Raw genomic sequence first — 25,256 nt, forward strand, 5'->3', positions numbered from 1 at the left:
CTTTTCACTTCATCAGCCATACCCACCAACCCACCACCAAAACAAGCCAAAAGTTAAAGCTTAGAGCAAGTGGCAGTAGCATGTGGCAAATCAAAAATAAAATTCAAAGAGAAAATAGATTTATGCTAAGTGCTAGAGATACATTGCTTTATTTCATTCTCATAGCAATGCTTTGAGCTAAGTTCTATTATTATTGTCTTTAACACTAAGGAAACTATGGCTTAGGAAGGTTAAACAAACCAGCAAGGTCCCACAGCTTGAAAGTAAAGAATGGGGATTTAAACTCAGGAAGCCTGACGCCAGAGTATACTCTTTTAACCCCTATGTTAGGAGAGATGCATTTGGGGGCAAGATCGAATTCCACCCAATAGCATTCATGAGAGTATGAGTAAAAAAGCCTACAAAATGTCCATCAATAAACCACCAATTAAGCATAAATTGTTTTTACCTGTATTCTAGTAGTTTGGGGGGCGTGGGGAGGAGGAAAATACATTTAGAGTCCACTTCGGCACTGTGTATTACATTGTTTTAATTGCTAAGTCTTCATCTGTAACTTCTCTTACCAATTGCTTTGAATACAGTGCTCTCCAACAACCCACCTCCAGTCTCTCTGGGGACTAGGTGAGCCTCAGCAGGCTGAATATTCGGATCTGGTTCAGACAGCACTCAGAGATTGTGTGGGCTAGCAAAAGCCCCTCTCAACGGAGCAAACAGCTGGGCTTTGCCATGTCTGACCACATCACTGCAGGAATTGGCCTCTGTGCAAGATGTCTGCAGCGTGTCCACATTCCTTAGCCAGAATCCACTTCTGCAAGTCTGGCCTCCCTTACAGGCAAGATAGCCTTTCTGCTTCCTATCCCAAGTTCAAATTCCCTTTCAGACAAGACTGGGGTAATAAAAACAAGTTCAGGGGGCTCTTATTTCATACGCATGTGACGTGATTAAATCCTTGGGCAAGAAGAATACTAAGCATTAGGTTAAGGTTAATGAGGCTGACCCTGCTCCATGTATGTGTTGCCTGCTTTTTTTGAACTGTGAGGGGAAAAATAATGACTTAGTCCTCTTAAGTGTGGAGGGGTATCAAAGGCATATGCCCCCACAAAATAAAGGGTGCCCAACTGTCCATGTAACATGCCTCAAGGTAATATCCTAACATTCCAATGTTCCAGTTTTTAAAAGTAATAATTTTCACTGTCAAAAAATGTGAAAGATCATGAAAAAACTATGATCCACAAATGAGCTACATATATTGTGAACGATACATCATGACTTTAATAGTTTTTTGACAGTTTTTTTGTTATCAAAGTAAAAAGAAAAAAGCAAAAGAAAAACTATGAGTACTATCTGATGAGGGGACCCACTACTACTCCAATAAACTTTGCAAGAGCTGCCCCCTTCCTTAGGTGCCTTTACTCTGGCCCTTCTTGCTAAAGACAGATGTCACATCTACCAGCAGTGATTTGAATACCACATGCGACTATTCCAACCCATCTGCCAGTCACAACATCTCAAGTAATGAAACTTCAAACCCTGGTAAAGAAAACGGCTTCCATGTCCTCCTCAAGCTTCCGTGGGGGCTCTTCAGACCCAGGGACTCCTTTCTGGATTGTCTGGGTCAACAATGGCTGGGACCCGGACAATTCTGGTTCTCTCCTTTGAAGGCATATGCCGGCCAACCTCTCCAACCTACTTCATGAAGTATTAGCCTCCTGATTTTTTGTAAATCTGAAACTGTTCCACAGTGAAAAGTTTCTTAAAAAGTAAAATAATAATACTGCAACCATGAAATTATAAATATACTCTTCCAGGTTTTGATAGTGATTAAGACACAGCCTTTGCTCTCGGAAGAAGACAGGCATGTCTGCAAAGAGTGTCACTACAGCAGTTAAAACACGAACATCAAGGTCAGCCTGGAGAGCTAGAAGTCCAGAACAACGGTGCTTTTGCCCATCATCCATGGTAGGCTCAGCAGAAACCTCTCTGAGCTATGACTTGATGTATCCCACGTGATAAGAGGACTCATTCATTTTATTCCATCCCACTGCTGAAATTCCTCTTAAATTCTCTAATTCCACTAGCAAACCCCTTGCTCATTATTTTATTTCAAGTTTTTATTTAAATTCTGGTTAACACATATAGTAAAATTGGTTCAGCGTAGAATTCAGTGATTCATCACTCACATATAACACTCAGTGATCATCAGAACAGGTCCCTCCTTAGTGCCCATCACCCAGTTAGCCCATCTCTCGTTCACCTCCTTCCGGCAACACTCAGGCAAATCCCTTGTTTCAATCTTGGTGTTTCACTGCTGGCCTGATATCACATTCTTTTTTTCCTGCCTTCCTCCTTCCTCTTTACTTTGTTAGGACAACGCAGCCAAGTATCTCTTCACATTCACCATGTTAAGTTCTGTTCTCCTATGTTCCAAACACAGACCTTCACCCTCCCTAAGATGTGAAACATCTCACTATCAGCTTCAGGTCTCTGCCAGGTAGGTCTAACCGGCCTACCCTCATCTTCACCTACACCTTCAATTACACCCTCCTGTCCCGCTCCTTCCCTTCGTCATCTCAGCTCTCACTCATGCATTCACTTCTCCTCCAGGACACACATGCTAAATCTAGATGCTTCTTCCATGTTTCCTTTTTAGTGTATAATTTCATTTCCCCCTATACTGGTAATCCTTCCTCCTCCTCAATTAATTCCAACCACCTTTCAACCTACCAACACAATTCCAGACATCTCTCTCAAAAACCCACATATGCTATATTGTAATTATATATTTTAAATAATTATATGTCTAGATTCTCACCCCTGAAACCTGCCCCTACCCCCTCTGTTCCAAAACTTCAGGCAGAGAAACAATGTCTGTCATGCCTAGACTATCCTGGAGTCTATTTAGAAATATACAAGATAACATTGATTGAGTGCCTTAGTAAGTACAAAGTACAATTAACAAAGATTCATACTATGTCTCTGATGTCCTAAATAGGTCATCTGTAAATGCCACTAACATGGAAACTATATAATAGAACTATTTCCTTTTTTTTAAGATTTTATTTATTTATTTGACAGAGAGAGAGACAGCCAGCGAGAGAGGGAACACAAGCAGGGGGAGTGGGAGAGAAAGAAGCAGGCTCCCAGCAGAGGAGCCTGATGTGGGGCTTGATCCCAGAACGCCAGGATCACGCCCTGAGCCGAACGCAGACGCCTAATGACTGAGCCACCCAGGCGCCCCTAATGGAACTATTTCTTACAAATTAATCCATTTAAAAGAAAAATCTTTCATACCTATTTGAAAGGCTATCATTAGCTAAACAGTAATGTATAATGGTTTCACGCCTTGGTTATTTTGCTGATGTGCTGATCATTAATTTATTGTGATCAGTGAAGTTATCAATATTTACAGTTCAGGGATCACTATATTTCCTTCAAAAACTCAATGTAGACAAAACACTCAAATATGAATATCTATTTATTTCTTTAGCAAAGGAAAACAAAAAGTCCAAAGCAACAAAACAAAGGTTTTCAGCTCACAGATTGGTGCACGTTTCACTGTGGCAGGTTGTTGCAAATGACCAGGGCCAGAGACGGCGCGAGCCATATGTGGCCAATTCCTAAAGACAACCGCCACGAAGTTCTCGGGGCAGCATTGAAAGATCTGCCTGAAGGTGCTACTTGGAGGATCACTTTCCTCACTGCTCAGTGGGGTAACTCACAGCATGGGCACAACAGAGAGGGTGCTGCAACTACAGTTTAATTTGCTCTGCACCCTAAACTGTATTTTTGTGGGGATTTTGTGTTGATCAAAAGCAACAGTCCAAGAACTTAAAAGCCACAGAATTTAGGTCACCATAACAGGGACACACACACACACACACACACACACACACACACACACAGCCTACGAAAACTGAGGAAACAGAAAGGTGCAAAGATAGTTCCCCAAATCGGGGAGGTCATTTTAGACTGGCAGCCAACTTAAATCCTGTTGGAATCTTTTATAGGTGACTGGAACGTGTGTGTATGTGAGTGTGTGGTTTTCTTAGAAGAAGGAAAGGAAGAGGAAGAAGAGGAAGGAGAGGAAGGCGAAAGAGAAGAATAAGAATTTAAAGCCACAGGGTACACTGTAACAGGAAACTAGATATTGAACCATGAAGACCAGAAGCGTCACTATGCACAGCAGGTCCTAATCCTGCTGATGCACTAAGTACTTTCTGCTTCTGGTCCTCTGGATTAAACAACCCTAGAACACAGAAGCCTGAACAGCTACTAAACCACCCAAGTGGCCTCCAAGCTTCTAAAGGCAATGGCTGGATAACTTGCTATCATAGTCTGCACTGAACCTACCGCTCTCTAAGGAAGGGAGAGCTGTGTCTGGCCGGCTGGCATCACTGAACCCCTGGCTGGTGGTATAAAAGGTGCTCCCATCTACCATGGGGAGAGATGTATTTGTTTCTGAAGTTGGAACTTTACTATTTGACTCCAAAACGACAAGAAGGGATTGCCTCGAAACAGAAAAATGAGCCTGTTTCAAATTTGTATGTCGCCAGCCATCTGAGAGGGTTTGACCAATGACACCATGAAAACACATGGTGCTTCCAGAAAACTGCTTCCCAGAACTCTGCAACCCCTTGACTTTACCTGTGAGTTCAAGGATTATGGTGACATTTTCTTTGACTGGGCTCTTACTCCATTTACTCAAGCCAAAGTCATGTTGTACTTTTCCAAACGGTAGATGAAATTATAGAAATGACTGCAACTAAAACAAGTAAACTAAGGAGGTGATCCAGAACCTGGCATGGTGAAAGGCCTACTATATTGATTTTACTACTATATTAGTTTATTAGTTTATACTATGTTAGTTTACTACTATAATTAGTAAAATTATGATTTTACTAATTAAAAACCATATGGTGAAAGGCAGAGCCGGGTGGTGTCTGGGGAATTCACTGCTCCCTTCAGTTCCAACTGCTCCCTTCCCTCGTCTTCACCACCAACAGAAAAAAACCATGATTCTCACCACTTCCCAGAAATTCTCAAACCAAGAACTCTGTCCAGGGAGATAATAATATCTTCTGAATGTCCTGGCAATCCCACGAAAGACAGGAAAACCAGCCAATGGGGTCAGGCTTAGGGGAAAGAAAGGGGTCCTTCAGGAACTGGTAGGGCACAGTGACCCCATACTCTAGTTCCGAGGACTGGCAGCTCCCAATTGGACAAACAGGTAGAGCTCCAACATGTCATTTCTCTATTGGTATTTAAAACTCGGAATGGCTTTTCCAATAGAAACAATGTTAATAGGTGGTGGTTTGGGGTCCAGGCTAGTCAAACAGCAGTCTCTATCAGCTAAATAGGCTATTGTAGGCTGGTCTGGGAACCTGACCACAACTTAAAATGTTGTTTCTATGGGAAAACACATTCCACGGCAGGCAACCAGAAGGAAACTTGGCTACTCAAACTCATGGTCCCTGCAGCTACAGTAAGCTGCCCAGTGAGCTGTGAGAACCGAACACCTTAAACCCAGTCCACTCCACAGTCCTGAGAGGGCAGCTGGGATGGGAGCTTGCCCAGCCCCAGGCCCAGTGCCATCCCCCACCCCTGCATGAGACTGTCAGGGCCAACAGGGCAGATCCAGTAAGTCAATAAGTCAGGGATTTAAAAACTGAGTATACACCTGAAACTAGTGTAACATTTTGTGTCGACTATACTCAAATAAAAACAACAACAACTGGGGAGTAATTGGATATTCTAAACCTTAATATACCTGATTTCTTTAGAGACCAGAAGGTTCCACCCCGCCAGCAACTATAACATGAGATCACAGACCAAGAGTTCCGTGAGCCATTTCCAGAAAGACTGGCTTCCAGATGAAGTAAAGAAGCAGGTCAGTTTTGAAGTCTATTTGGTGGCCTCAATCTCATACTCAGGTTACTCAAGCATTTCAGATGCCCTGGAATCCAATAATTACCCTCTCTTTTGCAATGTGAGTTTTCTAAAGATAGAAAATTCAGATCTATCTTTACAACCCAGCACCTAGGAAAAGACCTGAATCTTAAATGGTAAATGAAGGTTTAGGGTTTAAATGTACCCCTGACTGAGACAAAAATGGGGGAGAATTCTGTCAGAGTAGTGAGCATTTAATTTGTTGAAAAGGTAAATGTTTATAAGAAATTTAATAACAAAATAAAGTGATGAAAAAGATAATTACTACTAAGAAATCAATATCATTTCATCTACTTTAATTTTAAAAACTGAAAATGAAAAGTAAAATACATAAGATACCCATAAATAGAATTCACGGGGTCTGAGAGTGAAATTTTTCCATGTTTCAGATGAATCACTTAAAAACATTCTACAGCTACAAACGTTTCAGAAATAGCCAAGCTGGAAGGAGCTGAGATGCCCTTCAACAGACGAATGGATAAAGAAGATGTGGTCCATATATACAGTGGAATATTACTCAGCCATCAGAAAGGATGAATACCCACAATGTGCATCGACATGGATGGAACAGGAGGGGATTATGCTAAGTGAAATAAGTCAAGCAGAGAAAGACAATTCTCATGTGGTTTCACTCATATGTGGAACAAAAGGAATAGCACAGAGGACCATAGGGGAGGGAGAGAAAACTGAATGGGAAGAAATCAGAGAGGGAGACAAATAATGAGAGACTCTGGACTCCGGGAAACAAACTGAGGGTTACAAAAGGGAGGGGGTTGGGGGGACAGGGTAACCGAGTGATGGGTACTAAGGAGGGCACGTGTTGTCATAAGCACTGGGTGTTATGTGCAAATAATGAATCCTTGAACACTACATCAAAAACTAATGAGGTACTATATGTTGGCTAACTGAACATAATAATAAAAAAAAAAGTTTCAGAAACCTTGTGCCTCAAACTTTATTTCATAGGAGTCAACAGGCAATGGGTCTTTTAAAACATTTATCTGCCAAACTACTTCATCAGAACAGAAGCAACATTGTTGCTAAGGAACAAAAAAATAGAAAATAAATCAGTGATAGAATTTAAGTTTCTAAAAAGTCAGAAGGTAGCTGAAAGCATGAAGTCGTTGACATTCTTTCATTGAAATTAACGATTCACAGTATTAGGGATAAAGAACTTGATAACTTTTTTTTAACTTTGCAACTGAGGCAAAGTTGTAAGCATTTATTTCCAAACATTTAAATCTCTGGAAAAAAAAATTTTTTTTAAGATTTTATTTATTTATTTGACAGAGACAGCCAGAGAGAGAGGGAACACAAGCAGGGGGAGTGGAAGAGGAAGAAGCAGGCTCCCAGCGGAGGAGCCTGATGTGGGGCTCCATCCCAGAACGCTGGGATCATGCCCTGAGCCGAAGGCAGACGCTTAACAACTGTGCCACCCAGGTGCCCCAGATCTCTGGAAAATTTTTAACAAGAATAGTCTAACTTAAATTTGAGGAAATTTTACTAAATCAGGAATTTATCTAGTCCATGTGAAGATACACTGTAGACTAAAAATAATAATTAGCAATTTTCAGAGAGCTTTATAATTTACAAAGTGATCATGTGACTCTTCCCCCAAATCCTATCAAGAAAATATATTGCTGTGCCCATTTTCAGATGAGGAAACTGAAATTCAGAGAAGTGAAGTAATTGCTCAAAGGTCACACAATGGAAACATTTCATAAATCACTAATTAAAAACCAAAAGAATTTATTATTAAAACATTCCAAAGTCAGTACTAGAGATTTTTAGATTAGAGATTAGAAAGATGTTTCCATAAATACCCAAACAAGAATGTGTTCATTTATATAAACTAGTTTATGCATAATTTTTTGTATTTTGGTTTTCTTAGATCTGCAAAAACAAACATTTTAATACAGATCTTCCAAAGCATATTAGAAAAAGAAAGCAATGGTAAAAGGAACACATTTAGGAAACATTCCTATAGACTGGGGTTTCTGTTTGGTGAGAATCCTATCTCATTGCCTCTAGCAAAAATATGAGTCAGCTGTTATGTTCAGTGTTTGGGGAGCGGGTGGGTGGGAGGCAAGGTAGAGATTCAAAATGTAGACAATTCAAAACCTACTCAAAGCTGCCACTGGAATATACTTTAGCCATGTAATTGAATATGGGTGTGACTTGTCTTTTTAAAAGTCAGTTCAAGCAAAACCGTCAGATCATGCAGGCAACTGTCTGGCCTGGCTCAGGAAGACAACGAGCTGCACAAAGGCCTGGGTGACCCAGACAATGCTCTGAAAAACCTTCCAATTTCAGGTCTCTATGACTTACTTCAGAGTCGACATGCTGTCCATTACATGGAGAACGTGGCAACTCATATTTCAACTGCCAGCACATCTCTTCCCTGAAATCCAACCCAAAAGATTTCCCTCTCAGCCTCAGTGATGCCAAGCACTGTCCTCTCCAAACTTTCTGAGCTCTGGAGAAGTTGTGACAGTATTCGTGTTGCAAGCTGTAATTAAGCAGACTGGGATCTCAATGCCAGCACAAAACTTCAACATAGTGACAACCTCTAAGAAGGAAAGGATGCTCACTGGATATTTGAGGATATTAAAAAAGTGAACACTAATTTTCAATGTAATAGTGGTACTGTGCTTATGTTTCTTAAAGAGTCCTTATTTTTTAGAGGTACATATTGAGATGTTCACAACAAATTAGTCTTTCATGGTTTTACTTCAAAATAATCCGTGGCAGGGGAAAGAAGTATAAAATAAGATTGACCATTAACTGATAAGGGCTAAACCTGGAGCTTCACAGCATTATTCTCTCTAGTTTTGTCCATATTTGAAATTGTCCACATTAAAGAGTTAAAACAGGGGTGCCTGGGTGGCTCAGTCGTTAAGCGTCTGCCTTCGGCTCAGGACATGATCCCGGTGCTCTGGGATCGAGCCCCACATCAGGCTCCTCCGCTGGGAGCCTGCTCCTTCCTCTCCCACTCCCCTTGCTTGTGTTCCCTCTCCCACTGGCTGTCTCTCTGTCAAATAAATAAATAAAATCTTAAAAAAAAAAAAAAGTTAAAACAACTCTGCAGCAGCATGTGGTCTAGCTCATTCTGATAACCATCCTCTCCTACAATGCCACCCTAATAACACACGTTGCTTTCTTTTTTCATTGACTTGAAGACCCAATTTTAACTATTATGCAACTCAACATTCTTGAGTGGGATGGGGATCCCCATTTGGAAATAATAACAGTCCAATCCCAAGATGTTTATTATCTTAAACAAGCAGCAAGAACTAACCGAAATGTTTCTATGCAGCTACTAAAGAAAGTTAATGTTCCTTAGACAAGGAATCCAAGAACAAAAGACTTAACCACACTTGTGCAAATAACTTATCATGTTAGCCCCAGGGGATGGGTTTCCCTGGGCATGACAACTGCTTTTTGACATGATCCATTTTCATAAGTATACCTTGTCTTTCCTTATGAGCAACATAAACCCTTCAGTTAACAAAAGATGAGTTTGAGGGAAAAGGGATTAATTTGTATCTGATTAGTCAAAGGGCTGAATGTTGGCTTTTCGGTTCACAAATGGAAGAATTCTTATAGTCATGGGAAATATGAGACAGAAGGAGAAAATCATTTAACAAGGAATCCTGGTATGTTTCCTGACTCCTCAAAATGTGAGAACGTGTGTTAACCTACTTTCAAGGAGGGGCCCAAATGCAAACGGCAGAGGAGTCAGTCCAAGGTCAAATTAGACTCTATTGTCTAGAGGCGCCTGGGTGGCTCAGCTGGTTAAACATCTGCCTTCAGCTCAGGTCATGATCTCGGGGTCCTGGGATCTGGGACTGAGCCCCAAGTCAGGCTCCCCGCTCAGCAGGGAGTCTGCTTCTCTCTCTCCTTCTGCCTCTCCCCCTTCTCAGGTTCTCTCTCTCTCATATAAATACAAAATCTTAAAAAAAGAAACCCTCAAAAATAAGAAAATAACCCCATTTTAGACTCTGTTGTCTAGAACGGTCAGCTGTTCAAAAATGTCTACACAAAATCAGAACTGCAGACAAAAAAAAAAAAAAAAGGAAAAAATGGCTCACATATTCTTGTAAAATTCCTGAAACGTTTTCAAAAGTTTAAAAAGAAAATTTTATTTCATTATTTGGGGTTTCTTTCTTTTCTGGGAAGTTAATAGAGCAGAGTAAGTACCTGGTTGTTTGTTCGTTTGTTTTTGCATTTTCATTTTTTTATAAATGTTGACTGTATTGGTGATGGTGTGACTTACCCTAAGGAGATGAGAGATATTAGGTAATTTGAACATTTTTAATGACAAACAGAAAAATAACTATTATCTGTTTAAACCATTCCTTATTTAAGGCACTCTTATTTTTATAGCCTGTGAATGAACTTGAAGCAACCACAACTTCCTAGGGTTTATTGCCAATCCGTTAATGAGAGGTTGGTATGTAAGGGTGCAGTGTATAGGAACTCTACCAAAGCACTGCCTAAACTAAGATAATGTATGTTTTTGTTCCATTTTCCCAGATGTTCAATAGTTTAATATCTCTTAAAAGTCAACTCTCACTAGAATTGAAATGGGAATCATTAAAAGAAAATGAAAAAATAAGAAGATTTTCAATTTCTCAAGAGAAATTGGGCACAGAAGAGAAACAACAAATAAGAAGCCTTTGTACTGAATGAGCATTACGTTGCTGCAGGGCATGAAGCCAAAGGAAGGGAACGCTCAGCTGGAGAGCAAAGGCCATGGCTCTTCACAGAGGTGGCCAATGTGAGTCAGCCCAGCCCCAAATCACGTAAGATGGCCTGCCCACAAAGCGCCCAGAGGGAACAGTAATGAGAGAGTGAGTTGAAGGAGTTCTGTGTGGATGGAAAGGGAGCTTTCTCAGTTTGGGTGCAGATGCTGTGTTCAACCATCTAGCACCCCTCTACTTCTTTAAACCCATTCCACATACTCAGGCCTGGCCATCCAAGTGCCCCATTTCTTTGGCCACAGTGATAATAGGCACAGTGACAGGAGCAGCGCCAAAAGACGGGACGAGCAGGAAGAAGACAAGGCCTGTTTGCCAAAGCTACCAGTAAAAAAGTACAAACTTCTCTGGAGGAGTTGAGGGGGCGGTTGGTGGGGGGAGGGGGTGTATAAGTAAGGAATCGCATTCGGTAACTTTATTTCCCAATAAAGGTAACACAATTTGAGGGAAGGGGAAATTAAAAATTAAAGTCTTATCAGCACACTATCTTTAGATATAACCAGATCTCCACAGACAAAGTCAGTTTCCATTAAAATTAAATTTTTTAAATGTTTGCAGTTCAAGTTTACTGCCTCTGTTTCTGAAAATAATCAGTTCCAAAATGAGAAAATTGAGACCACGGTCTCCCGATACTAATGGTTATCTAACTTTTTGCTTTGGCCATAAAAATCCAGCCTCTTTGTATGGCTCTACCCCCTCTTCATCCTTATCCCTAACAGAATTCTAATCATCCTCATCACCGTAGCTAAACACATCAGGTGCTATACTAGGAACTTGAAATGTATTATCTCCTTGAATCTTAGAACAACCCAGAAAGGCGAGTATTATAATCTCATTTTACAAGTGGAGAAACTGACAGTCAAACAGGTCAAACCACTTGTCTGAGGTTCCTTCCTAACAGGTGGTGAAGCCAGGATTTGCCTCCAGGCATGTCTACATCCCAGCTTCCAAGCCTCCCTAAAAACATGGCCAATGGTTATTAGTGTTCATTGAAAATGACTCTTCAGTCCTTTAAAATAGAGTCTCACAAGCAATACCACTGTACCCAGCTACCCACAACCAGGCTCAAATAGGAAACAGTGTGAGGTAATTATAACGTATACCCCAGCCACTCGCTCCGGGTTTTTATGACTGCACTGCCAAATCACTCCTAGCCAACTCTTCAGGAAATGTTCAGACACTTTCTCAGATTCCAGCTGAAACATCAACTATGTGGCCCTGGGGAGTACAGAGCGCACAGGGTGGTAATGGGATATAAAATTTGCAAACTTGAGGTCAGTGGCCTAAACTCTGGGGTGTGAAGCAGCAGCAGCCCGTGAAAGATTAAAAACTATGTGTCGACTTGAACGCTGCATATCAAGTCCTTCCTTCCAGAGCACTTGTCCGCATCACCTTGGACATTAACCCCATCCGTAAAAGGAGAGAAACATACTCCAAATGTAGTTCTGCCTCAAACCACTGGAAAGAATATAATCATATCAAGTTCGTTCTGAGAGTTAGACATTAGGTCCAACTCAAACACAGTTAATGCTCAATAAATAGCTGTCATTTGGATAAGGCAGATGTTCCACAAAATTATTGGGATAGATGCTATGGAAGAAAAGACAAGAATTTAAGATTTTTTTCTTCATTGGCATGCTTCTTACATGGAATCTAAATGTATAAATTAGTGGTGTGGATAACTGAGTCAGGCAATTATAAGAGTCTGAGCTTCCACGCCTAGAATTGCCATGGCCTATTCCAGGACATTTGACGCTCTAATTGCCAATTACAAGTATGAGTGTGGTGGTGGTGATGGTGATCGTGGGAGGGGATGTTACCCTTCAGACACTCAGAGAAGATTCCCCCTTCTCATTTTACCACTCATTCCCCGCTACTCTCACTGGCAACTACATCCCTTGGAAAGCTCCATCCTACTCAATGGCACCTAATATGGAGGCTTCCGCGGACACCAAGGTGGCACTGAAGAGCTAAAACTCTAATGCCCAGCTTCCCACCAGGGTTGACCGCTGAGAGGCCGGTAGCACTGCCTGAGACCAAATAAACAAGAACAAGACAAATGTCCGTGCCCACGTGGTACAGGGGGTTTGCTTATTTGAAGCACAAGTGAGGACTTGGAAATACTAGTCACCCTTTCTAAGAAATGAAGACAAAGTGGAGGTATAATCTTATGCCCAACGACACACTTCTACTTAAATTGTCTTTTGTCACTGTGTGTGGCTCAGCTTCCACACGGTGGAAGAAAATAAGTACCCTGAACACTTCTGAAAGAACTTTTTCTGGGCCTTGGTTTCAGCATCTGTAAGTTTCTGAAGTCTGTCCCACTATAATGCTAATGCATAATATTTTTGTAAAGATAGATGGTCTGACTATAAAGGAAGATCTGAGTCATGATTACATATGCAAAAAAAAAAAAAACTCAAATAAGGAGAGTCTCTAAAAGTAATTCATCAAAGGCACCAACCTATTAGGGTCTGATTACACAATCTTATAAATTAGTACCAGTGGGTAGGAGAAATGGTGGACAACAAACCATTACCCATGAGAAGAGGGGGACTCACTAAACTTCACGTGGCACCATATGCACAGGTTCATCACACACTATGGATTCACCTGCTTTTCCAGTGCATTCCTCTAAATGTTGTTGTAGGAATCTTTTCTGACATCCAAGTGTCTTTCTTTTGTGCCCTGACTCCTCCAAAAGCCCTCAGTTCCCTGAAGAGGTTAGTTAAGGCTACAGGTCCCCTGGACTGAGGGGGTAGTCATTTGTATCTGTCAGAACCCATCACCTGCTCTGTCCATCCTAGATCCCTGGCTGATAAGACTCTCCACCCTAGAACTTTCTCCCAATTCTCTCCTCCCACCTCCTTGAATCTTTCTCCTTCCCTCTCCTAATAAAATCCTTACTTTCACTCTCCTTTTCCAACATCCTGAGACTGCCAAGTAAGAATTTAACATTTTACTTAGAATTTATTTTTCTTAATGTTTTAACTCTTATTTGGTATTCCTATTATCCCTATTTTATTTATAGCTCAGCTTCTGAAGTTACTTGCAAAACGAAGAAAAGGAAGATGAGATGATGATGATGAAGAAGAAAAAGGAGAAAATGGTGATGAGAGAGAAGAAAAAGTGGAAGAGGAAGGAGGAAAAGGAGAGGAAACAGAAAAACAAAACAAAAGAAAACAAAGCCCCGTCCCTGGAATACATTCCCTTGATTAATAGAGATATTCCTATTCTTCAGTTCAAAACCATGAACTTAACAGTAGACATAATGTGTCCATAGGGCCCCCATAAATCCTGCCTCCCAACACCAACATCATAAAATGGTTATACTATATTTGGACTTAGATGTGTTTGGATACTTATATATGAATGTAAGTATGACTGATGGTCTAGGAATTCACAACCCTTCAAAACACTGAACCAAATCACTTGTCTAATGGAGCAGCTCTCCTAACTCGGAGCCTGCTTGCCGTCTGGAATACATCTCCGGCTGGGAATGGTGGACATAGGGAATTTTCCTCTCTCCCTTCCACTCTGAAGGGCTGAATAAATAGACTCAGTGATAATTTCAACAACAACAACCAAAAAAAAAAAAAAAAAAAAAGCCACTTGAGGAAGTGGTAAAGTCACAAGAACTTAAAACTAGGATTCGTTACAGTAGAGCATTGGCTCCACAGTCCACTTTGACTGTATTCCTAATCCAGTTTTATCCTATTAACAATGTGGCTACTCCATTTACGGCAGAAATAAAAGAGTTCAGTTCACTACAATACTGACTATTGGCAATTGCATATCTATTTTTATTGATCAATTATAAGCCCTGACTGCCCCAAAATATTTTTGAGGCAAATTACACCAACAAATATATGAGGCTATTAATAGAAGTTGAAAGCAAAATCCCATACAGAAGGAAGGCAAAACACACCAAATATTTAAGTTAATAAATTAAAGTGACTGTGCATTAAACTAGTCCCTGTCTTAGAAGCTAAAGGAAAAAGGGGAGGGGGGGTAAATGTTAGGAGTTTTCTAATTCTTATATTTGAAAAAACAAAATTTGCTAGTTTTTAGGGACTATAATCTTATTCATGGGGTTTGTGAGTCCTTTAAATGTAGGACTGTGGACAAGAACCATGTCCTTAACATTAACCTAACAGATCGTGAAGACACATTGTTCATGTGGCATTTTTCATTCTGAAGTTACAGTAGCAAAATACAATGCAGCATCTTCAATGCAGAAATCGATCTGACTGGATCAAGGTAGAACTGAAACATCTGATTATCCTCAAAAAACTATCCCCTTACTGTAGTAGCTAGTCTCCAAAGGTGTCCCCCTCAAAATGCCTCCCCTCCCTGCAGACACACGCTGCTCCACACAGCAAGAGGTAGGGTTTATTAGTCCATGCCCTTGAATCTGGACGGCCTGTGACTTGCATGGGATTTCAGGTCGTGCCACTCCAGGCTATGTTGGAAGAAAGTCTGGTAGCTTCCACTTTTGCACTCTTGGGATCCTAATGTACATGTACAAAGTGTGGCTATACTGCTGGAGAGTCCATGTGGGGAGGCCGTACGCGGAGAGAGAGACAATCTGAGACATATGGAGGAGACATATGGAGGAGAAACGAGGAACCCAGCCAACACTGATAACACAGGAGCCCATTTGAGCCCTTCCAGCTAGCCGTCAGCCATTTGAGTCAGTCCTGTAGTCAACATATGGGGTTAAAGCATGTGCCCAGGGGTTAAGAGGCTATTGTTCAAAATCCTGCTCCAATAGACACTTAACCTGAGCAAGGCCTGGTAGCTGTACCCAGGGCTCAGTTTCTCCATTTGAAAAAACACTCACTGGCTCCACCCCCAGGGACAGGCCCAGGCAAGAGATTGCATAGGAGAGCTTTAAAACCTGGAAAGTGCCCAGCAGAGCCTGACAAGTGGCTCTTTGCTTCCTTTATTCCCCTCCTCTGTCCATCCATTAAGAATAACCACACCAAAGTAAACAGGGCTGCAGGCGCCAGTCCATGGAACCAGAAATACACGTGAAGAAGTCATCTTGCTCACTCCAGCCCCATCATACATTGTGGGAAGCAGAGACAAGATTCCCCACTGTTCCCTGTCCAAATTCCTGGCCTGCAGAATCGTAAGAAATAATAAAATTGTTGTTGTTTTAAGCCACTAAGTTTGGGGTAATTCGTTACGTAGCAATAAGAAAATCAAAACACTCACAAATGAAAATAGCTTGTTTCCTTGTAGTAGAGGGACTAGGAATGGTTTGTTTCTCTATAGTTTCTCATTCACGGTGTTGTAATGTTTTTAGGTATAATAAGATTTAAGGTACATGGGGGTGGGGGCATCCTAGGTGAACCCTCTGCTTTGTCTCTCCTCTTGACCAACCAAGTGGTCAAGTACTGCTTGTGTTACCTCTGGAACACTACTTGAACCTCCTTTTCACCCCCTCCACCGCTCAGGTCACATCCACTCTCACCCTGACTCCTCTATTAGCCTCCCAATCTCCCTGCCTCTGGCCTCCCTACCCTCTAAAACCACACACCTTTCGCCAGAGCTGCAAAGGTCTAATATGTTCCCACCTTAGAATTCTTTTCGAGATCATCATCCTCACCTTTCACAACAATCAGATAGTAATGTTCTGTGTCCTTCAGTCCCTCTCCGACCCCTGAGAGTGTCACGATCTATAGACAGGCACACACAGTTGCATATTGCACAACCTCAGGGGGCACTACATTCCTAGGCTACATTATGAACTGTTCCACTTGGAGTTGTGCAGTGCAAACCCTGCCCAACTGTACTCAGTGGCCCTCAATGCCTTCATACATTTTGCCTCATGCTTTTTCCACTCAAATTTTTCCTTATTTCTCTCCTCTATTTCCTCCAAACTCTAATTTATATCGTTTACCTTACCCAACCAAAATTGGTCAACCAAAAATTGTCTATTGAACAATTACTATGTGCCCAGTTCCTCAGTATCCCTAGTGATAAATAAAACATGAGCTGTGTCTTCAAGTTCTCAGTCCTAGTAGATGGTCACTTATTTATTACATAAACCAGAGATCGGCAAACATTTTTTGTAGTGGCCAAGTAGCAAATAGTTTAGTTTCTCCAACCATACTTTGTCTCAACTACTCCACGCTGCCGCTGCAGTATGAAAACAGAAACAGATAATATATAAACCAATGGGCATGGCTTTGTTTCAGTAAAACCTCATTTACAAGAACAGGCAGCTTGGTCCAGTTTGCCAACCCTAATAGACTTTCACTATGAAGTCTTTTCTGAAGAATCCTATCCCCACAGTGCGGCTTCCCTTGTCATGTGACTGCATTTGCCTTCAAAAGATGTTGAGTTTTTCGCACAGCAGCTATGGGAGAGGATTCTGGGGAAATGAAGATACCAAGAGTATGGGAGAAAGAAATAAACTTACCAGGTGTAAGATTTACTATAATTGGGAAGCAGTAAGATATATTGTTTAAGAGCACAGATTATGAGACCAGATTTCCCAATGCTTACTAGTGTATGTCCCCACAGGAATTACTGAAACTCTGCATCCCTCACTCTCCTCACATATTAAACGGGCAAGCAGGTATAATCTTCCTCATAAAGAAGTAATACATTAAATGAATTAATGTATGTAAAGTGTACCACTGAGTGATATATCAGAGCTTGCTAATCTTTACCATCATTATTGCAATTATGTAAAAATTACATTATATTAATGGCTCTGAGGTAAAAAAAAAAATGAAACAGGAAGAATTAAATAACTTGGCATGTTGGTAAAAACTTAACACACAGACTGGTTTCCCCTGAAAAGAGAAACATCTCTTGCAACTCTAGTCTGAGAGTAAGTTTTCACACGGGACATGACAACAAGAGATTCTGAATGACATCACGAGGAATGACACGTCCCACTCAGAGACATGGGCAATGCAGAAGGAGGGTACCTGTGATGGTTACCTGCCACTCTCAGTGAAAGTTCAAGGTATAATGCTAAAATATAATATACGTGCCATCCAAAGACCCCACCAACACTGACATTCTATAATTCCTTCTGTGTTTTATTAGTGTCTTTGTAGAAATGTTAGAGAAATTTTCTTGTTTGACTAATATTAGTATATTATTAACCATACTTGGGATGTGTGAACTAGCATGAAGGAAAATTAGGACTTTTAAGCGGAGTTTACCAAAGTCTTAGTCCTGCATTCTTGACCAGTGGAATGAAAAACCAAAGCCATAACTAAAATTACTAGAGAAAGAAAATTTAATATGAGGAATTTGTCTTTAAAACTCAACCTCTGTGCGCCTCAGCTCTTAGCTGTAAAAGCTAATAAAAGACCCATCCCATAGAGATGTTGTGAACCTCAAATGAGTTATCATATATAAAACGCCTAGAGTAGCACCTGGCACATAAATGTCATCTAAAAGTACCTAACGCTGCTACAATTATTGCTGTTATTTGTTCTTACTTAATCCTACACCCCATGCCATCTGCTACCTTTCCACTGACTCCTGGTTCCCATGATGCATCTGATTCTCCCACCAAATATGAAGCTCCCACAGGCTACAGGCTGGATGTCCCTGGCATTCCACAGAGCTGAATTCGGGCTGGCATTCAATCAAGGCTTCCTGAATTAATGAACTCTTTGAAATCCCATCTAATGATCAGTTAATGTGAAAATGCTTTTGATAGGATTCTTGCCTTTGATGATTTTGTAATCTAATGGGAATATCAAACTTAACAAGGCCTGCCATATAATCCAGGCCTGCTATATTAATTGATCTCAGCTTTCTCAAAAAAAAATTTCATGGAAAAAAATTCTAAGTTGCTTGAATAGGCCCATTTGTTGGGTTAGTTTCTAGAAGCTAAGAAATTAGTAGAGTTTATTTCTATTTCAAGAAAACATTTAAAATCTTATTTTCACATTATAAACAAAGGCTAAACTTCAGAAATTGGTTGTTTGGTTTATTGTAAGAAAAAGCAAACTCTCTGTAAATGCTTCTTCAGTATTTTGCTTGATAAGCGTCATTGGCATAATACTCTAATCTTTTTAAGCATCAGCTACACAAGACAACAAAGAATGTTTCAATGTTCTTTAAAATGTCTAATAAGCTTGGAAGGATGTCTGTACATCCATTTCCATCAGCTTCAACCTCATCTCACCGTAGGCTGATGTATGTTTTAATTAATTTGTGATACCAACAACTTAGGCATTTTTGTAAACAACCTCTCTCTTAAATGCTACAAAATGAGTCATATAAATATATACTTTGTCTCCATCTTCTCATTTAAAACGTGCAATTGCTAAAAACTTCCATTTAAGAATATCTTTTGAGGGGGGGCACCTGGATGGCTCAGTCAGTTAAGTATCTGCCTTCAGCTCAGGTCATGATCTTGAGGTCCTGAGGACCAGCCCTGCCTCAGGCTCCCTGCTCCACAGGGAGTCTGCTGCTCCCTCTCCCTCTGCCCCTTTTCCCACTCACTCACACACGCTCGCACTCTCTCTCACTCTCTAATAAATAAATAAAATCTTTTTAAAAAAGAGTACCTTTTTTAAAATGATTTTGCAATATTTTAGCCTAATCTTTTCACTAAATACAAGGACAAACCATACCACTGCAGGAGTCTTTTCCCCGTATTTAATTATTAACCTACCTGACTTCAGATGAAGTCTTAAAGTCCTCTTTGTAAAATAAATGGACTTCATAAACTCTACAGAACTTTTTCTGTGTTCCCTGTTAAAGCTCTTTATTTTAATAACAGACTTCTGTGTAATTAATCCCTTGGAGTTTGCCGTCATATAATCTACCCTGTGTACGAACGGTTCCACGTGTATTTTTCTGGTAACAAGACCTCTGGGAAAAATAAACAAATAAACAAAGACCAAAAAGAAAATCACACACAAGGACACAAATTGTGTGAAATATACCCCATCTCATACACTTATAAACCAGGCAACAAGGACAGAAATTCTCACTCCATCTTATCAGAGATTTTGGGAAAAGGGGTTTCACTCCAAAGAATTTTTTCTCTTTGACAGAAAACTGTAATATTTCCTTATTTGGGAGGTAAAGCATTAAGGCTATCTTAAATAAATGATTCCTAACTACTGCTATTCAAGTAGAGCCGTTTGTTTGTTTATTTGTTTGTTTTTCAATTGAATTATATCCCACAGTTTTTGCCTAATCACAGAAGTTAAGAATTCAGCTGAGAAAAATTCCTGTGAACTGAAATTTGAACAGTAGAGCTAGGATTTTATTATTTCTCATAAAGTCATTTCACACATGTTAAGCAGTGCCCAGTCAAAGGAAAACTACTATACATTTATTATTTGAAAACATTTTTGAAACTTGCAAAATTTTCATTTCAAAATACAGAAAAATGCAATTTTTGCAGAGTGAATGGGGACCACACTCATTCCATAAAAAAAGGATTTCCTGTAAAAACAGAAATTGGCAATTTAGTCTAAGAAAACACAGCGAAAGCTGGGAAGAAACTTGAGGATGCTTAAATTTCCACTGTGGAACAACTTCTGCTGCCCAGTGGGAAGGGAAAAAAAAAAACACCTGCAACAGGATGGGAGGAGAAGACAAGCTAGGACTACACTCCCAGAGAGGGAAAAATGAGGCAGGTCCCTACTTTGTGAAGCAAGGGTGCTGACGGGAAAGGAATATATATCCCAAGAAGGATAATATCAAGGCAAACTCTGCAGTTACCTGTCACATCAGAGAAAGACAAGAAGGCAGTATTTGTGGAAGAGATGAGACCAGTGCACGGCGGACACTGGTGAGTTTAGAGTACCTTTTAACTAGAGGGAATATTAGTGAGGCGCTGAAAGTTGCTGCCACCAACTGGGCATCAGGCAGACTTGGGGTTACAAATCACTTTCACTTCATAAACTGTGCATTTCCATCAAAATGGTAAACAGGTTTTACTATAGTCAGAGAGGTTAGTTTTGAAGCTGGTAATATTTTAACTAGCAAAAAAATAGAAATTTTAAGCAATAACTGGAAAAACGTTACACACAACTGCTTTTCCTGATGATTTATACAGCAGGGCATGGCTAAAAGACTTATTCATGTGAGACTGTAATAGCAATAAGCAGAGAGAATACCTTTTAAATGCTATTCAAATTCAAAATCAGAATTGGTACTTGTTTAAAATCTATGGAAAACCTTTCATTCAGAGAGTCCACATTTATTAATTTGTGCCACATATAAATTTGCACATGTACACACACAGGCATGTAGAATTTGGGAATAGCAAAAAAAAATTAATATAATCAAGAGAGCCATCATTAGGGAACTATTCTAGCCACATTGTGGGATTCTATACACCAAGAAAATGTACACGTTATATCCATAAGAATTAAAAGTTGGATGCATGAAAGATACATAGAAGTGAGCAAAGTTCAGAACAGTATGTACAGTATATTGCATGTATTAAATAGGACACATGCTATACGTACACATACACATGTATATGTATATATTATATGTATTCGCATATACATATAGATGCCTATAATATGTCTACAAAAATATATATGAAAATGGTGTCTGAGAGGTAAGAGGGAAATTTTTTAATTGCATATCCTTTTAAATTATTATATTTTTATCTCCCCATATATATATGTATATATGACCTTATAGATAACATGAGAATTCTAAAAATAAAAACTTTTATATTGTAAAAATTCATTACTATATTAGTATATGATATATTACACTGTAAATGTTTATAATTATTTTTTAAATCTTTATATATATGTAAAATCTTACAGATAATGTGAGTGAGGCACACTCATAATTACTGTTCTACTAATAACACCTTTTTAGGAATAGTTTGCAATAGCGTAACATATGTGTTCGTGACCAAAAACTATGAAGAACACAGAGGTGTTTCCCTATAATCATAAGAAAAGTAAAACCCAAGAGAAATGAATGCTGGTGTAAGTAAAATTAGGGACATTCTGTAAGCAACAAAGTAAAGCTTAGTTTCTGTTTTCACATTGAGTTGGTGCCTCCCGAGGAAACAACACTGGTTGGTGATAGCACACAGAGATGAGACAAATGTCTGGCGGGGCCTAACGTCTCCCTGCAGACTTTCATCCACAAAATTAAATCCCACTTCCACTCTTTCTATAGGGGCAATGCCATCAAGCTTAGCTATTAAGATAATATACATAGCAGAAATATATATTTTTTAAGGAAAAATGCTAGACCAACTCAGGTCCTTTGAAGAACATATGAAAATCAGGGTCTCCGTTCATCTGTTGAACTTGCTTGCATGGGCCTTGCACACAATGAATGTCTGCTGCCTGATCAGAATCAGACTTAACATGATAAGCAAATTTCCTTTCCAACACTGTTGGAGTACTGGATTTATTTTCCACAAAGGCCAAGATGGAACTAAATTAATCATAACTATTTCCTGGGGCCAGAAAATCATGCATATTTAACCACAGCCCAAGCACTTGGCCCTGACCATCACCTTGTCCCTCCCTGGTCTAGACCAAGACTCAAAAACTGGTCCATTCAGTTTACTGCACTTTTTCTTCCTGTACCTGGGCCATACACACACAAATTCTACTCCATATATATGGTTAAAACAGCCTATAACAAAAAGGAATAAAGGAAATGTTCAGCCACAAAATCAGATTGGACACCAACCCCTGGTGACTCAGGATCATATAATCAAGCTACAGAACTACTCAAAAAGGAGCAACAATGAGAATGAAAAGAACTTAATAGAAAACCTCTGTGAATGCATACTGTCTGGGTCCATTTAACAGACTCCTCCAAGGAGATAAAACGGATCATTTACAGTTTATCCTGCTGCTTCTACAGAGGCTTGAATTTAAACAATCTCACAAAGACAGATTTTTCTTTCAATCTGAACAATTTTAAGGAAAATGCATTCTCATCCTTCTTCAATTCAGGGAACTGACAGTCCTTATACAGTCAACCTGCCTAATTTAAATATATCCTGCTGAAACATTTCCTGTAATAGGGACTTGGGAAGCCAGTGAAATGCTCAATTGCATGTACGTAACACATACACCACTGGTTAAAAACACCCGTTTTACGGCCGGCCACAGAAGCATTACTGCCGCAATGAAATGAAGAGCCCCTTACAACCCGAAAGAACCCAAGTTCTCAAAAAATTTGCCCTGCTTTGCCTCCAGGGTAGACATCAGAAAGGCAGTATCAACCGAAAACTCAGTCCCCAATTTTAATAAGCATAACGCAGAGGAGAGCCAACCCTTGACTCTGTATTCCCTGACTCTGTCATTAGAATTCCTTTCTTTCCTTGCTGCCTTACCAATAGAGCATCTGCAAAGGTGCCCACAAGGCAAGCACTTTCCCCTGAACACAACCGGAATTGGTATGAAAGGAAAGGAAAGGGCTTCTCTCCGTCTCTCAGTCGCAGCTCCTCCCCTTCTTCCTCAAAGAACCCTTCTCGCCTCCAAAATTCGGCCTCGACAATGGCCCAAGATTCCTTTTAACCATGACATAGCCTCTAAAGCAGAAATCTTTAAAGAGCAGAAGCAAAGTGGTGTAGCCTCAAACGGGGCGAGGGCTGGACACCCCTCGCACTTCTAAAGTGCCCCCAGGAGATCTTGTCAAGGATTCTTCCGGTGTGGAGAATAGACCCTGTCAGTTCCCTCTGGATCTTGATACTCGAGAGAATAGGGAAGGTAGACCCACACCAAAGGAGCTGGCCCGTTCCATTACCCTTTAAGCGCGTCGTGTCCTCCGCCACCTCTTCTCTTGGCCCGGCTGGCTCTGGTTTCCTTCACGTTCCCAGCCTCCAAATTGGCGTCCGCCCCATGGCTCGTGTAGGACGCTAAGAGCACGGTAAATCCCAGGACGACCTCCAGCAGCCCTCCTCGCCGCATGATGCCGAGCGGCCGCCGGCTCCCGCCGCCTCTTGCTGCGCCCCGGGCTCAATCCGCGGTCGCCGCTGCACCCTGAAGCGCGCCGCGCCGCCGGGGTCCCGCTCTCCCGCCGCCCGTCCCCCGGGCCGGGCTCCTCCCGCCTTCTCCAGGCGCTGCTCCCACTTCAGGCGGCCCCTGCCAGCTGCAACAGACAAATCGCCGAGGCGGGGGAGACATTCAGGGCATCGGGATGCTGAAGCCTTGGGGTCCCCATTCCCGAGCCCAGCCCGAGCGCCGCCTGAGCGTGGCGCAGTTACTTTGGGTAAGTGAAGACCGTTTGGTCCACAGCTGGCGGAAAAGCCCAGGCCCCCACCGGCCGCGGCTCCAGCCAACCTCTCGGCCTCCCGGACGCCGCCTGAAAAGCGCGCCGCAGAGTACCCATGTCCCGAGAGGTTCTAAACCCCGGGGCCAGTTCGCTAGGTTTATTTTTTTTAATGGCACGAAATGCGCGCAGTGCGCGCTTGAACGCCCCAGCTTCCCTGACTGTCCTCTCCGCCAAGCCGCGGGGCTGGAAGCCCGCCGCGCCGTCCCCGGCCGGCTCCGGGCGCTGCCACCGCCCCCCGAGCATCTGACGCGGAGCCCGGCACCGGGAGTCCCGGGCCAGGAAGCTGTCAGGCAGGGGAGGGCCAGCGCCAGCTGTGGACGTTCCGGGACAGCCCCTCACCCAGTCCCTGTCCCTGCCCTCAGCGCGGCGCAAACGCAAAAGCCTCCGTGGCTGCAGCTCCAGCCCCGGTGGCCGCCCGACCCCTGTCGGGACCCTGGCTGCACCCACTGGAGAAGTAGCAGCTCCGGCTCCCGAGGCGGCGGCGGCTGTTCCTCGGTCTTGGCCGCGGCAGCCGCTGCCCCGCTCCGCCCGCAACTGTCCCAGCTGTGGCCGCCTGTCCGCCTGTGGCACCCACAGTCTCTGCCGCGGCTCCCGCGGCCCCCTCCTTTCCCCACCTCTTCAAGTATCGTCTGCGCAGCGGTTTCTCGCGAGAGAAATACTTTTTTAAAAAAAAGAAAGAAAAAGAAAATGACACCCCCTCCTACATCCCCCTCATCGCCACCCCACCCCTCGGCCCCATCCATCCTCCCTTTCCACTCCCCTTTGCCAGCCGCCGCCTCGGAGCTGGGGCCTCCCTCGCTCGCAGGATTAGCGCAGTTGGGAGGAGGCAGAGGTGATCAGGTTCTGCCCGGCCTGGGATTTTTCGTTTTGGGGTGAGGAGCTGGGGGAATGGGAAGAGGTGGAGTAGCGGTTTAGCTCTCTCTGCCGCTGGGAGGTCTAGACCCGAGATTAGCCTCTCCCGTGATCTGGGAAGCCCGGCGGACGCGGAAAGCTGTGCCACCTGCACCAAGAATGCGCGTTGGAGACGGTGGCCCCAGAGGCCCCGGCGACCCCAGCGCAAGGGGAGAGGCGTCCTCGCTCCCCGCGCCTCCCCGGCGCCGCCTCACTGCGCCTCTCCGGCCAGGCACGCAGCGGAGACCGGAGCCCCGGAGGCTGGGGCAGGGCGCGTCGCGGGCCGCGGCACGGGTAGCTGCAGGGGCTGGTGTGAGGGTGTGGAAGAGGTCTCCACCACTGCCACTTGCCCCTTGGGCGTCGAGTGCCCACTCGAGGCACTGCTCTTCTGAG

The 25,256-nt window shown here is 42.2% G+C and overlaps 1 protein-coding gene across 1 annotated transcript in view; it reads right to left on the reverse strand.

Annotated features, from left to right (window-relative positions):
- The window catches only part of FBN1 (fibrillin 1), a 225,713-nt gene extending 201,139 nt beyond the window's left edge, over window positions 1–24,574 (reverse strand). Inside the window, exons 1-2 of the mRNA XM_026518436.4 lie at window positions 24,420–24,574; window positions 23,445–23,789 (exon numbers count right to left, since the gene is read on the reverse strand). Coding sequence (XP_026374221.2) covers window positions 23,445–23,608 — 164 coding nt within the window. The 5' untranslated portion in view covers window positions 23,609–23,789; window positions 24,420–24,574. The remainder of the gene's footprint in view (window positions 1–23,444; window positions 23,790–24,419) is intronic.
- Window positions 24,575–25,256: the final 682 nt, after the last annotated feature.

Source organism: Ursus arctos, unplaced genomic scaffold (genome assembly GCF_023065955.2).
Source record: "Ursus arctos isolate Adak ecotype North America unplaced genomic scaffold, UrsArc2.0 scaffold_36, whole genome shotgun sequence".
Taxonomy (NCBI): Eukaryota; Metazoa; Chordata; class Mammalia; order Carnivora; family Ursidae; genus Ursus; species Ursus arctos.